The sequence below is a fragment of the Lagopus leucura genome, unplaced genomic scaffold (assembly GCF_019238085.1).
Source record: "Lagopus leucura isolate 7727_CA_CO unplaced genomic scaffold, USGS_WTPT01 Super-Scaffold_100002, whole genome shotgun sequence".
Lineage (NCBI taxonomy): Eukaryota > Metazoa > Chordata > Aves > Galliformes > Phasianidae > Lagopus > Lagopus leucura.
In genome coordinates this window covers 80,361,246-80,377,054 of record NW_024962263.1, presented here as the reverse complement: position 1 = coordinate 80,377,054, position 15,809 = coordinate 80,361,246, and the positions used below count along the sequence as shown (strand labels likewise).

The 15,809-nt window shown below is 42.2% G+C and overlaps 1 protein-coding gene across 1 annotated transcript in view; it reads right to left on the bottom strand.

Annotated features, from left to right (window-relative positions):
• NSMCE2 (NSE2 (MMS21) homolog, SMC5-SMC6 complex SUMO ligase) overlaps positions 1–15,809 on the bottom strand; it is a 128,106-nt gene that overhangs the window by 88,722 nt on the left and 23,575 nt on the right. Inside the window, exon 3 of the mRNA XM_042869086.1 lies at positions 10,690–10,796. Within this exon, the coding sequence (XP_042725020.1) occupies positions 10,690–10,796 (107 nt within the window). The remainder of the gene's footprint in view (positions 1–10,689; positions 10,797–15,809) is intronic.

Here is a 15,809-nt window from a genome sequence, read left to right as displayed (position 1 = left end):
ATTGGAATGGGATACCCAGGGAAGTGGTGGAGTCTGTGTCCCTGGAGGTTCTCAGAGATATATGGGAGATGGCACTAAGGGTCATGGTTTACACATGGTTTAGTGATGGGATGATGGCTGCGCTTGGTGATACTGAAGGTCTGTTCTAACCTAGGTGATTCTATGACTCCTGGGTAAAGAGGCGGTGAGGAGGAGGGCTGTGACCCCTTTAGTAGAGTTTAACAGTGATGGCAAAGGTGGGGTTTTTTTAGGGAGCGTAAAGGTGGTGCAGCAGGGATTTTAATAGCTGAGTCCAGAAACCCTCTGTTTCAATACTGATTTACTGAACTGGACCAAACTGCCCCTAGCACAGGCTGGCCTTTACCTGTATCCCTTAATCACCTTCAAGTAAGCATAAAAATATCTATGGAGAAATATTTCATTCACAGCCCACACATCACCATTACAACAATTACCACACACCACAAAACCACACCCTGTGAGACTGCCCTGCGAGAGCTGCCATCTTTCCAGAAACCCTTGTAAACTCACCTTGCTCTACACAGAACGCACACAACAGACTGCTGGGGAAAAAACAGCATAGTAACAGCTTTGAACAAAGGATGAGCATCTAGTTGAACGAACGCTGTGAAATATTCACACTGAAGCAGTGGCAATGCAGTAAGGCACAAACATTTGGGGAAAAAAAAAGTCAGAATTAACAGTAACATCACATCCATTTCTGTGTGTTTCTGGAATTTATCAGATGCAATGTGTGTTAACATTAATGTGAACATTACACTTTACATGGAAGTTTCGAGCACAGTGCCTTTTAAAATATCCTTAAGCATTAATGCACAAATCTAAGGATAAAATAAATGCTTCAGCTCAGGTTATATACTTAGCTAAATAAGATGAGAGCCCAGAAATTAGTTCAGCTTGCCAACCTTTATTATCAAGCATAGTGTTTGTAACCCACAGTAGCTTATCAACAGCAGGGCCACACTTGGGAGATACTGTGCCATCTGGTATTGATTTCTGGCAGGATTTGGGTCTTCTCTAAAACCTATCTATCTCAAGCTGGAAAGATAATTACATGTATATACACTTTTAAGCACTATATATTTCTAATTTTAATAGGCATTAAAGTAGGCAGAGTTGCATACTGCAGCAAACCACAAAGAAGTCATGCTCTTTCTTTTTTTCCTTTCCAAGCACTAACTCTCATCGACAGGAGTAAAGAGAAGGGTGAGAAAGAAAGACAGTTCAACATTTGCAGAACAGGCTGAGCGCAAGCGCTGAAAATCCTGAGAAAGTCATCATTTAGTGAAATAAAAGCAACCACACAAAGCTGCTTTTAACCTCCCAACACTAAAGAGAACAACAAAATGCTCCACAAACCTTCCGTTCTTCCCATTGTAGCAAAGGCGTTAAATATGCAGTTCTCTAAGGGATAAACATTCAGTACAATGCATATTTCAAAGTCACAGGAATGCAGTACATTCTGAACCATTTCTCTGAAAGAGTGGTCAGGCACTGCAATGGGCTGCCCAGGGAGGTGGCGGAGTCACCAACCCTGGAGGTGTTCAAGGAACGTTTGGATGTTGTGATGAGGGACATGGCTCAGTGAGAGCTATGCGTGCCAGGCGGATGGTTGGACTGAATGATCTTGTAGGTCTTTTCCAACCTTGGTGATTCTGTGAACTACATGTAGTATCTTACATGCACACATGCTGATGTGCGGCATTGGATAACTCACCAAACTCCCTAATAACATAAGCTATGAGGAAGCTACAAACGAGAGTAACAAATTCTAACAGATCTAAGTGACATTCTTTAACAAAAACAAAACCATTCATGGTAGTATCAGCACCAAAAAAAAGTGTGATTTATTAATGCTGTAAGCAACACTTCATCTGTGATTTATCATAAAGCTGCTAAGAATTTAGCAGAGGGAAGATCTGTGAAACTTAATACTTTTATTGATAAGGTCAGGAAAACATACGAGGAGAGAGCACATGTTTTTAAATGAGTCGTCTAACATTTAAACTTCGGAGGAGGAATATTAAAATACGCACAAACTATCTGGAAACAATTATACTAATTAAAACAATACTGAACATTTGGAGAGAGACATCTTATGGAAAACATTCCAAACTTGTCTCCCCAAAGACACTGATCAAATTGGGTGTGTTCAATTAACAGGAGAAATTAATTTCAAGTCAAAACCCCCCACTGCTGGGAATCATTCAGCCCTTAGCATTCCCCTCAACAGTGGCCCCAGCATTTAAATCCTTGTGCTGTCAGCAGGAGCTTTCTAGATGAGGTGGTTAATTTGAAAGACTGTTTTCACTGCTGATCAACCGAAGCTACGGCTCCACTGTTTCCAGCAATAGGTTTCATCAACAACAAAAAATAATAATCCCTGATGGGAGATGAAGATGGCCTTTTAATTTGCACTGGCTGTCTACCTCAACACCTACCCAATAGAACATTTCATAATTTTATCTCCCTCCACTAGAGTAAGCTCAGCCAGACAGCATTAACTCATGTTACCTCTGAAACACAGACACTGCCTAGAAAAGCAGGGATTCAAACCACAGGGACTTTCAGTTGTTCTCTGTTCTGACCCTCTGGAATCCCAGAAACAGTTCAGACTGCCAATTATAATCCCTAGCATTAAAATAAAATCATAACAAAGCAAAACACAAATTGCTTTGAAATCTTCAGATAGAAGAAAAAAAAAAGCCCTCTTTACAGACTGAGATACCGTTCACATTTCACAGATGTGGAAACAGAGATCGTGGTTGGGCTGGATAGTAAATCCAGTTTCAGTATGTGTAGAACAAGATCAAAAACACCACAGCTGCTTGATGCACTGATGAAGCACAACTCGCTCTGCCAATTCTAATTTTGCACTGAATTATGCCCACCAGGTAGCGTCCATCCTTCTGCAAGGAGCACGCAGACAGCAGAGTGTGGTATCTTGTGATCTGCCTTACTTGATGAAAACTCACTACCAGGTAGTTTGGTACTGCACAAAAGTGGCATTAATGAACACAGGACCGTAGCCCATGGCACAGAGCAAAGCAATTTGTCATGGTCAACCACATAAGCTCTCAGCAGACCTGAAAACAGTATCCAGCCTTCCTTCATCCCAGGCTAGTTTGCTACCTACAGGACAAAACCACTGCCCATCATGGCAAATATAGATTTCAAATTAAGATGGAGTCCTGAGGATTTCTTTTGCAGATTTGTTCTAACCACTCTCTCTGCTGCTATCCCATCTACAGAGGTCCCAGCTCCACATGAGGAGCACTTCTTTTCACCCAAATCCTCACTCTGCAACCAGCTTTGACCCTGCTGCTTCACCCCTACCCACAAAGCCAAGACACATACAATACAGAGTTGACACTGCAAATATTTAAGAACATGTTTAGCTTGACAAATGTCACCACAGAGAAGTCAAACATACAGATGTTCATGCACAAGGGCTTCCAGGGTTAAGACTCGAAAAAGCAGGGCATATTTTTATGCTTGTTACGAGACACTACTGAAGATGTGCTGTATAACCCACATAAATCAAAGAACACTACTCCTACTGCTTTATATACTGCTTACTAGACAAGTATTTCTACTGCGGCTTATTAAATGTGGACTCTCAGCGCAATATTGTAATGAACTATACACATGAATTACCAACTCTTGGGAAATAAAAAATGGGCTTCTATCAAATGCTTAGCCCAACACATAGAGAGAGACACAAAAGGTAAAGCAAATATTAAAAAGTAAACACTAGGAATGTGTTGAAATGCATGTTTGTCCCAGTTTCTGCAGGAATTAAGTACACAGCTACAATAGGGCAATACTGTCTGAACCGCTGTTTGGAGACTACAAGCACTGCGCTATTGATTATAAAACTACATCAAAGGAATTGCAAAGAATATACTTAAAAATGATAAAGAATTCCAAAGCCATGAAATGCCAGGATTAAGTGTGTCTGCAAAAGATTCATTAAGCCTTACGGCATTATACCTATGTGGAGGCACAACTACAGTCACATACTGTTTCCTTCTTGTTGGCCTGTCTGAGTCATGAGAAGGATTTGGCACAATGCTCTTAGTTTCTTCTATAAACGTCTATAAACTTCCATAAGATAGACTGAAATGGCTTCCTTAGTAGATAGCAAGTCAACAAGCAGCAGCAAAGAACAATTTTAATTAGCGTCCAGTGTACCAAAATAATGGCCATCCAGTGTTATAAAAGATTTCATAAGAAATTTGAAAGAAATTCCCCAGCAATCTATTTGCTTGATGGGAGAAAAGCATTTTTCACCAGAGGATTGACCTGTTGCTGTCGATGGTGCAGTTCAGTATACTACAAGTGAACTTCAAGACAGATTCATTGGCTTCTACAATGACAGTCAGAATAAACATAGAGAAGGACTGCAAGAGCTCTTTTTACTTTTCCTACCAGCCCAAAGAAGATTTCTCCATTTCAGTAAAGCTTTTTCCATGGGATCAGACTTCAGAGACACCTTTCTCAGCAGCATCTGTGCAGCAGAGGACTTTTTGGAGGAAATGAGCAACTCAAAATTGTCAGGACAAGCATATATTTGTGAATTAAGAAACACTGATGCACTGCATGTTTCAAACAGCACAAATGCTCTGAAGTCAGCTGGAATAGTAAAGGTCACAGTTACAGATACAGACATCACCTGTGGCATTTGCCCTAAAATGTGCTGTCATCATGACAGTGCAGCAAGAAGAAAAAGAAAAGCAAGGTGCTCATTAAGAAAGCATCGGTGTCAAACCAGGCTGCTTCTTGAGCCTCTGTCAAATCCAGAGAGGTCCTAGGAACTTTAGTGTCAAAAACAGTCTCAGTGGCAGCACTTCAGTGGCTATCACATGGCTGAGCACTGTGCAGTGCATTAGAGTCCTGAACTAACTTATAAATATCTATATCTATATATATGAGGGTTTCATAGTCATCCTCTTACTTAGCCCTACAAAAGACAAAGCAACAATGTGATGCCCAGCCTGTTAATAGGCAGCTGGTGTCACTGATGATACTTTCAAATCTCTATCATTTTGCTCAGACTAGAGAGGACTGCCCTAGTCATTAGAAAATTATGTCCTAAGAGTCCTAATCAGAATTCTTCTGAACAGTTTCTGTGTCAAACAAAGCCCATGGACTTTCTCATACAGTACAGTTTTACATAAGATTCTTTCCTTTTCTACACATGTACTTAAATCAATTAGAAGCTGCTTCTCAGAATGAAGACGGCCTGCATCACTGAAGGCAATTAAAGCTCTGCAGGATTAAAACCCATACGCTCTGGGCCATATAGACCACAGATCCCTATACAAAGTGATCTGCTCTACAATACGGACAAAGTGAGCAAGCATCTCCTCCATTCCCTGCAATGAAGTTACTGCTCTAAAAGGGAACTATTACCAAAAATACAAAACAAATGTTAAGAGTCGAGAGTACTTCCTGCCTATTTTGTAGAGACAAAACACTGCTTTTCTTTGTCAAGGGAAGACTGAACACTTGAAAAAACATAACATCACATAGGGCTGAATGGAGCACCCAGACTTCAACTCCTGTGCAAGATTCATACCTATGCAAGCTGTATGCTCCCTTACAGACAAAAGCCAGGAAAACAAAAAACACAAAAAAACAACATGTTTAATTCAGTTCCTATGTTCAAACCATAGCCATCCTTGATTAACAAACTGAACTCAAGTGCTCACATTGGTTTCCATGAAGGGCAATCAAAGCAAAGATGACATACATCAGCAGCCGCTGACAGGCTGATATACATGACACTGACCTAAAACAGCATGGGAAAGCTGTGAAAGAAGGGATAAAACCAAAGCATCAACAAAGCTTCTAATATCCTCCTCCTTTTTTTCCCCTAACTTAATACCACAGCTTTCTGAGTGTTCTTTCAGTCAGCCACTTAGTGATCCCTCTACACGAATTCAAGACTTCCCAAGCCCACACCCTCTACCTTTCTATCTTTCTCTTCCTGTTCTCAGCCATTCCTTAAGTATGACCCTTAAAACTTTTCTTAAACACATCTCTTATGTTTTCCTTCCACATCACTCAGGTTTAGATTTCAAATATGCACTGAGATTTAGCAAAAGGAAAATACAATACAAGCAAGACAAATGCTTGTTTGGCAAAGCAGAAACTTATAATAAGAAGAACTAAGTCAACCTTGCTAGCAATGCCACCACCAAACTCAATGCTCCTCTCCTTTGCAGAAGGCAAAAAAATGCCAGATTCTCCTTTCCTGCCAAATTTAACGATGATGATGATGAGAGATGGGAGCGTAGAAGAAAAGAGAGGCAGGAATAATGGTACATTAGCAGAACTAGTTAAGTCTTCCCTGTTTTCTAGACAGATCTAGAATATCTTGTGATTCACTTAGAGAAATTGGGGAAGTTCAGAAAATTTACCCCAGCTCTTGCAGCCCCTCAAAGAGTCAAATGCCTGAAAAGAAGAGTGAGCAGTGGGAGCCCGCAGCCAACACCCTTTCTAACCCAGAAAGCAACGAGAGAGCAGGCATGATATGCTGGCACTGAGCACCTGGGAGCTCTCCCAGGGTAGAGAACACTTGAGATGGCTAAGTCAGCCTGGGTCCCAATCACTCTGGTGCACTCCCACACATAAAGCAGTCAGCAAGACATACTCCAGCCCCATCCGTCTTTCTCTTGCTGCTGTTGCTACATGAAAAATATGAGTACTGTCCTGACTATGCTTGGAAAGGACCCAAACGTTAGGTAACTTTTTAAAAATATATTTGTTAAAACTCAAAAAGGCAGCAGCAGTAGGAGTCCAATCATTCCACAGGTACAAGAAAATCCAGTGGCACAGGGAGTTTCCACAGACCAAGGGTTTCCCACAGCCTATTGTTGGAAACACTGCGATTCAATTGCTCATTTCTTACTCAGCGGGCTGCTGATTCAACCAGAAGATGCTGATATGTTTCACCTTCTGCATTCTACCGACTGCAGTACAAACCAACAAAAACTCAGCTCTCAAGAACAGGCAGCCATATCCCCATTTGTCATTTACATGACATACTTCTTTTGTGCAGTATCTGCTTGACAGTCAATTAAACATATGCATAATGAAATAATAAATCTGGGATTTTAACTGATGCTGTCTCCTTACCTATCTAACTTGCAGTTGGACATGGACTACAAGCAGGTGATTAGAAGGTAAAACAGTATAACCCACTTCCAGATTCACAGCTGCCTGAAGAAACTACAGATCTGATAAAATGACAGCAGCCAAACTCACAGAGTGATTAGATAAAGCATGTTTTCCAGTTTGAGACAAATACTGTTAAGGCAGTATACAAAAAGCAGTCAGGTTATGAAACCCAATGACCTGCTGCAGCTTCCTGCAGAATGCCCTCAGGCAAGGAGTTCAGATGGCACCAGGGAGCAAGCCAGCAGAGGCTATTTTAAACCCAACCCTTTCTACACTACCTCCAGGTGCTGCCCTAAATTCAGCAACAGTATCTTTGTTTCCCAAAAGTAAATTTGAAATTGGTTTCTGACAGCTAACTGGAAATAACTGTACAGTTCTGAAGGCATTGCATACAGCTGTCCTCCAGCACAAAGCACAGGCTTTTACTATTTAGAGAACAATTCCTATATTTGTTCTACTTCATATATATTGTTTTACATTATACACATTTGTTTCTCTTTACACTCAAAAGGTTTGCTCAGTGTACTGCCAGTGGAAAGCACAGAAAATTCCCAGTGAAGTAGCGCCCACAGATAGGAGAAGTGTGGCTAGAGGCTGAGATCAACCCTCACTGGCTTTACAATCCATACAGACCCTTACATGTGCTAAATGTCTTGGAGCTGCACATTTAAAGTCTTAGGAATGAACAAACAGGACAGGAGCTTGTTTTAGCAAGCAAGGATCTCTGACACAATATAAATGAACTAAATGAGGGAGGAATAAAAGAAAAAAGAAAAAAAAAAGAAAATCAACCTTCCAGAATTTTTATTTATTTATTTTTACAAGAGTGCAATTTGATGCATGACATAAAAGTCATGCGTGTATCATTGACCTACATGGCCCACGTTACTGCTGCTTCAGCAAGCATTTCAGCCCATGCATAACTTGAAGACTGTGAGCAAATGCGTGTCAAGTAAGCAGGGTTTGAGCACTTTGCTAGTTAAGGGACAGGTCTTTATACTCCTCATCTTTATAATCCTAACATGAGATTACTGAAAATTCTTACTATAGTGTTTCAACAACAACACATCAATTAGTTAACAGTTTACAATTAAAATATAAACCTACCATGTTTCAGTTATACACTGTTAATCTCTAATGATGTGAGGACTATGCTATGTTTTATTAGGAAAGCTTTAAGAATCATTAATACTTCCAATAAAAGGGAACAATTCTTAACTGTCCCATTCCTAAGAAGTATAGGCTAGGAGGACTGCAGCTATGGTGACGCACGTTGAAATACATATTTAAAGGCTACATGAGTAAAGGCATACAGTGAGTATGCTGTTCAACATTTGCTGATGTAGACACACTTTCCAGCTCCTTTTGAACATGTAATATTTGATTATTTGAATGGTTATTTTTCAGCCAAGCATCTGACTCAGGATGCTTAAAACTTAAAAGAAAACCTTCCTACAAAAGAAAATATTCAGCCATTTCTCAGAACAGAACTAGTGCAAGGCTGCATAGCTTTTCTCTCCTCCTTTCGTTTCAAAAAGAGCAAGAAAACTAACAAACGAACAACATGACATGCTCCAATGCCTTAATGCTTTGAAGCACAGACTTCTTGAAGGGAAATTAGGGACATGCTTCTGCTTCCTCCAGAGAAGTCCCTGTAGAATTGATACCCGAGCGTCTATTAGCAGAATCAAAATGGGTTACTTTGAAAGATGAGTTCTCCAAGCATTGAGAAAGGATAGGGTATGGCAGGGGTAGATTAGAACAGTTCAGTTGGAAGGGTCATTCAGAGCTCCTCCAACACAACAATGTGACCACTTCAGAGCTAACCAAAACTCAAAGCACACTACTGTGGGCAGTATCCCAATGCCTCCTGAACACTGACAGCCACGGGGGATCAACCACCGTGCTAGGAAGCCCATTCTGGTACCCGACTGTACACACAGCACAAAAAACTTTTCCTAATGTCAAGTTTAAACTTCCCCTCATGAATCACAGAATCATTAAGGTTGGAAAAGACCACTAACATCACCTAGTACAACTATCAGCCCATCATTACCATGCCACTAAACCACATCCCTCAGTGCTACATCTACACGGTTGTTGAACACCCCCAGAGACTTCCCTGGGCAGTACATTTCAATGCTTCACCACTCATTCTGAGAAGAAACATTCAACATGAACATCCTCTGGTGCAACTTGAGGCCTTTCCTGCTTGTCCCACCACTGTCACCTGGGAGAAGAGGCTGAGACTCACCTCACCACAGCCTGCTTTCATGGAGTTGTAGAGAGTAATAAGGTCTCCCACGGGCCTCCTCTTCTATGACTGAACAATCCCAGTTCCCTCAGCCACTCCCCATAAGATTGAGCTCCAGATCCCTCGCAGCTTCGCTGCCCTTCTCTGGACACACTGCAAGGCCTTCGTGTCTGTCTTGTAGTGGGAAAACCAAAGCTGAACACTCCAGGTGCACCTCACCAGCACAGAGTACACGAGGACAATCACCTCCCTGCTCCTGCTGGCCACACTATTGCTGATACAAGCCAGGATGCTGTTGGCCCCCCAGGCATACTGCTGGCCCACGTGCAGCCAGCTGTCAACCAGCGCTCTCAAATCCTTTCCAGCCACTCTGCCACAGGACCGTGGCATTGCCTGGGGTTGTAGTGACCGAAGCACAGGACCTGGCACTAGAGCTTGCTGAACTTCATCCAGTTGGCCTGGTCCCATCGATCCAGCCTATGCAGGTCCCTCTGCGGGGCCTTCCTGCCCTCAGGCATCAGGCAGAAGTGAAACGCACCCTCTCTGCATGCGTGGATCTGCCTCTGTACCTGCGCTGCCGTGGCCATGGCGCCCCCTTGCGGCTGCGGCGAGCGGAGGCGGCGGTCTCGGGCCTCCTCTGGGCCGCGGCATCCGCTGATGAGCGCAGCTCGCTGGAGAGGAGCTTGCGCAAGCACCGCTGGGTTCATAGCACCTCTTGTGCAACTGCCGTGCACTGAGCTGGAAACCACTGAAAATACTGACATGCTTCGGCTCTTGCAAAAATGAGGGTTCAGGCGGCAAACTGGGAGAACAATTAACAAGCTTACCCTTACTAAGAATCTGCAAACCCACGTGGGCCAAAAGACTGTGGAAACCAGGCATCGTCAATCCCTCTGCTGCCGCAGCCGCTTAGTAGTCCACCTCCCTCACTGTGCCACCTCCATCTTCCTCACAGCACAGAGCTGCCACCACTAGAGCCATGGCAGCACCCACAGCCACGCTGAGTGCCGCAGCGCTGCTCCCCCTGTGCTGTCCTTGCTGCAGTAGTGTGGAAAGCAGCAGCACACAGATGTGTCATTAGGGGTGAACAGCTAGACTGCTGACCTCAGTATTTTATACTGTTCAAGGGCCTATTTTTCCCACTATCGCACTTCGATGTAGCATTTGTATCAGGACAATACTTAAATAAGGACATAGTTTAGTAACCTTTACAGAAGCTGATAGTTTACCTGATCTACCGTTTCTTCAAACGCTCTCATGTAATGATTAAGCTCTCTGTCCAATGCAGCATACTCTAACATGACATTTTCCATACTTCTAACATCCTCTTCATCATCTGCAAAACAAAGCATGTTGCACATGGATGATCAGCTGTACACATTTCAGGAGGCATTTTTTCTTTACAGATGGTGCTGTTAATGCCACAAGGCACAGCAGGTGTTTCTAAGCTCCTCCAACACATACTTCTTTCCTATTTTGCAACCGTAAACCTTGACATTTCTTGGGTAACTTGAACAAACAGCTTACTCAGAAGGACACTTCCCTGGTTTCATGTGAACCAGAGAGAGTGTGTGTAATTTCAGCTACCAACACCTAGTCATTAGGCAATCAGGATATTTTCTGCAAAAGTTGTATTTCATGACTCATCACATTGCTTCAGAAAAATTCACAAGAAACTTAGATGCCCTTTCAGTGTGGTGTAGTCCACAGCTATAGCTAGACCCTATTGTCCCCAATAAACACAGCTAACATGAAATCAAAATTGAGACAGCATTTTATAAGCCAGGCCATAAGGGAAAACTGAGTAACACCGGTGAATCAGACAGTAACATTTTAATTGCCAGGGAAAAAATCAATGAACACACAGAACATGTGCTTAGCAATTCTCATCCACTTCTATTCTCTTCTTTATTGTCCCTATTGTCACTCCTTTCATCTCGAACTACACCGCTGCTTTCCCATTCTGATGCTGCTGTGCATCAGCTGGACAAAGACTCACTGCAGGTGCCACGGGCACAGCACTGCCTTCTGACACAGGTGCTGCCAGCAGCAGAGGACAAACAGCCACAAGCCCCTAACCTGTTCAGGAAATTAACTACATTTCTGCCTTCAGGAATTAGGATATATAAATTTCTAATTCTTCTGCTCCCATTTATTCCTATCTGCACTTTCCAGGTATAAAGAAAACCATGAGATACAGCTGGAAGCTGCGATAAAGCCCACAGTCCTCATGCAGCATTAGGAAAAGCCATTTAGTGGAGAATTCTCCTTTACGAGCAGCTTAAGAGCCAATCAGCACTGTTATTTTTAGGAAGAAAATCACAGTATAGCTCTTTAAATTTTGTGCATGTGTGTGCAAATAAAGGAAGATCATTTCCTATTTGGCAAGCTAGTGCCTTTCTCAAGTTGCTAACTGCATTTGCATGTTGGAGCACAAAAATCTCTCAGAGCACAAAGCTAAGACAAAGCACTGTCCATGGCCATCCCAGCTTAGCTGCAGTTCAGGGCTAGGAACTGCATGCACACTGTATGAAACAGTGATGGATCCCAGAGATGGCAGGAAGAGTGTTAAGATACACTTACCCGAAAAAGTTATATAATAAGCCGTACTATTTTGTGAACATGGCAATTACAGTTACGATGTTTCCCTTAATTATACATAAACTTGGTACATACCCATTTTCCATTAAGTAGGTAAATGGATAACACAGACAGAATTTTGGCATCCGTGCAACATTTCCCTCTCCCCTCTCCCTTCCCTCCCACTCAACTTCCATATCCTATCTGGTAACTGTGTTCAGGCTCTTTTTCCTTCCTGCTAGGATGCATATGAAGTGTCTCCTTCAAGGCTGACATAAATGGCACTCCATGAATCACAGGAAAGGTCTGTGCAGCAAGTAACTGTCATTCTCCTCCCATGGCCAAAATGAATCATATCCATGACATAAAGAAACTACAGTGGCCTAAATCATTTTCTTAGGGGAAGAAAAGTGCATTGTTAAACACCAAGAGTATAATAAAGCCGTCTCTCCTAAGCTCAAATAGTTTTAGACAAAGAATAATAACACTTCAATTGATCTTACTGCACTTGAGAAATGCATTAAAATAAGGCACAAAGAGATGGAACACAGCTCAGGCAAGAGGGACATTATCTGCAAAGACATTCTACCCTACGTTCTTTATGTCCTGACGGTTCTGCCCATCTGCCAGCCTGTTTTAAGTCTCAGTGATGTTCACAGTCATCTCTATGCTCTTGATCTTTCATGCATATGAAGGTACATATGTTATATGTACTATGAAAACTCTGAATGTTTCTGTCAGTAACACATGCTGACAGCTTGCTCTTGAAGGTACTACATATGGACAGGTGAGTCTGATGAACTGTATATACATCAGTGATGTCCATCCCCTACTTCTGATCTTTGACAGATACTGGAGAACGTCTTCTACCTGCAGATCAAGCAATAGCTCTAGTTATTGAGAGCTAGGAGGAAGTCTCCCACCTTGCTGCCAGCTACTCATGTGCCCAGCTCCCGAAGGAGATTTAAAAGAAAACTTACATTACAGGTTGTTCTGTTTGACTTTAGAAAACAGCTGCAACCCTATACTGGACACTGCAGTTACCCTATGCACACAGCTCCTCTGCTCCTAGCTCACTCCCCTGGTGAGCTAAGATCTCTTTGGCATCCTGGTAAGAAGCTAACGCAGAACAGACCTTACATATATCTGATGAGAAGCTGTGGGTTTCTTTATGAGGATGCAAGGTTTTACAGTTCACCATGGCAGGAATCCCAGCACGTTCAATGTTTCTTTATGACAGATACTGCCATAGATCAGTCAGAACACCCCAGCTGACTTGGCCTTAACAGGAAATAAGAAATTAGGAAAGATTTCACTATCTGTCCTGATTACCACCCCCACAACTCACTGTCCTGAATTCCACCAATCCGTTAACACAACTAATGCACTATAAGCACTATAAGAAGAATCAAACTTTAGTGTTGATATTAGGTTCTGAAAGATTCAGATGGCATTGCCCACTGCTCACTCTGCAAGCCTCCCTGCTACTTTCGTTTCAGTTGTCAGGAGGGCAGTGGAGATTCCTGGCAAAGAGACTCAAGGCACGTTCCTTCTTCCATCAGACAGGGACAGCGTTATCTGCTGAGCACCCTCCAGCCAGACTCCAGCTGCAAAGCCAGCTAGCTCTCCAAAGCACTCAGACCTCTCACTCCACAAGCCAGCCCAGCTCAACATCAAAATCAAATGCTCTGCAAGTGCTGGAACAGGGCCACTGTGTTATCTAATCAAACTTTATTCTAATCTTGTTTCTAATTTATATCTAAGGAATGCATTCTAAACTCTCTGCATATACTTATAGCTACTGCCACAACATACCATCAAAGTTGCATACTGTAGTTAAATCTCCTTGCTATCTAGGCTAAACACGTTGAGTTCAGTAAGCATTTCTCTACAAGTGCTTACCCTCACCGCCCAGAGATTACACATTTTGCAATATTACATCTTTTTCTCACAGAAAGCCCAGTTCAAAGCTGTAATTTTTATTTTTCAAAGGCCCATATGCATCACATTAAAATTAGCTGGCTGAATATCCACATCTCACAATTATGAATTTAAGTGCATGTGACTTCATGAACTCTTCTTATAATGGAAAGAGGGCTATTAAGCTGAAAACTCTCCCTGAAAATTGGGTAACAAAACATAAAGACCAGCAAGAGTTCCATTTCTCTTTCCTAGTAAGAGATCAAACTGGGTATGCTCAGGTGCCTCACTGCTGATTCAAACTGTAATCAATCAGGGCAGTTACACACCATGAACTCAAGGTGCTGAAACAGAAGTTACAATAACAGGGTAGTCAAGTCAGGACTATTTTTACACTTCCTATATTAACACTTGCCTAAAATGACAACATTTCACCCCAAACTTACACCTGAATTCATATTTATTGTTCATTTTATTTCCAGGTATGCATCCACAACTTAGCAAAATTGCTGAAGATTTTTCACAGCTATCAATTTTTTTGTGCAAATGCTACTAACAACATAATTATTTGCTGGTTTATAGTACAAGAGCTGTCCTACAGCCAACGCATACCAATTCAAATAATCATTCTTTTCCAAGCAGACTAGACAAAATGCAAAACAGAATACCATGAAATTATAGGACGGCTCCAAGCCTCAAAATATAGCAGTACTTAAAATGAATAGCTAGGGACATATAGAATGAATTAATGGCAGAATCAACATTCATCTCTTTATGCTATTGGCTAACAAAAACCAAAGCTGTCAATTTTAAACAAAACAGATGGAACAGAATTGCCAGGTCACAGCCTGGGCCAGGGGTTGAGCACCAGGTGAGAAGGTGTAGCTGAGCCAGGCAGCAGGTGCAAACAAAGCACCTGAGTAACCAGAAGGGTTGGTGCCTGGATCCAAATCTCCTCACCTTCATTTAAGGGTTAGCAGCTGAGGAAGCAGCAACTCTCTGGGTAGAGATCATGCTCCTCTTGAGCTATCACTGGAAGGGGTTCTCCTTCTTTGTGACTTGCTATTGCTCCATAGTGCCTGTATTCCATTAGAAGGCACCATCATTGCCTTTTTTTTGCCACATAGCAAGACACTGTGAATTCTATCTCTTGCACTCCATATTAGGCTCTTTTTAATTTTAAGGCTATGCAGTGTTTTTACCATCAGGCTCTGCCACTGTACAAGGCAAAGGAAGAATGGTAAACCATTGCCTGTAGATTTCAGACTTTTAAAACATACATAACACAAACATCTGTCACTTGAGCCAACAATGACAGCAATAGTCTTCATGTGCACCAGCAGCAAGAAAAAGCACACGCTTTGCCAGTAGGCTTCAAGTAACTGCTGACAGCAGAGGAATACAGGCTCTAGAGCTTCGTGATTTAGTTCCATCTTCTGGAGGAGAATGTGCATGCTCAATTCAGGATACAGCTAAGCATTTTTGTTGTTGTTTCAGCAACTATTTCATTTTCAAAACAGAAAAGTGCAAAGACACTCCCTGCCCCTGCTCCCCTCACTCTTGTATCTAGTTGATAACTCAATTCGGATAATACATCTGGAAAAAAAGAAATCAACCAAGCTACACTTTGTGAACCTTTCTAAACAGATGCACAAAATGCTTGGAGAAGACAGTAGACAGATGTGCCTCTACTTTCTCGATCCTATGCAGGAGACCACAGTCATAATTCTCTCCTCTGTCTGTACGTTCTCGAATCCTGCCTTGGTATTCCAGACCACATAGACCAACAGGAACTTAAACAAGAGGCTGTTTCTACAGCACTGTGGGTGATTCTCCAATTTTTCCCCTC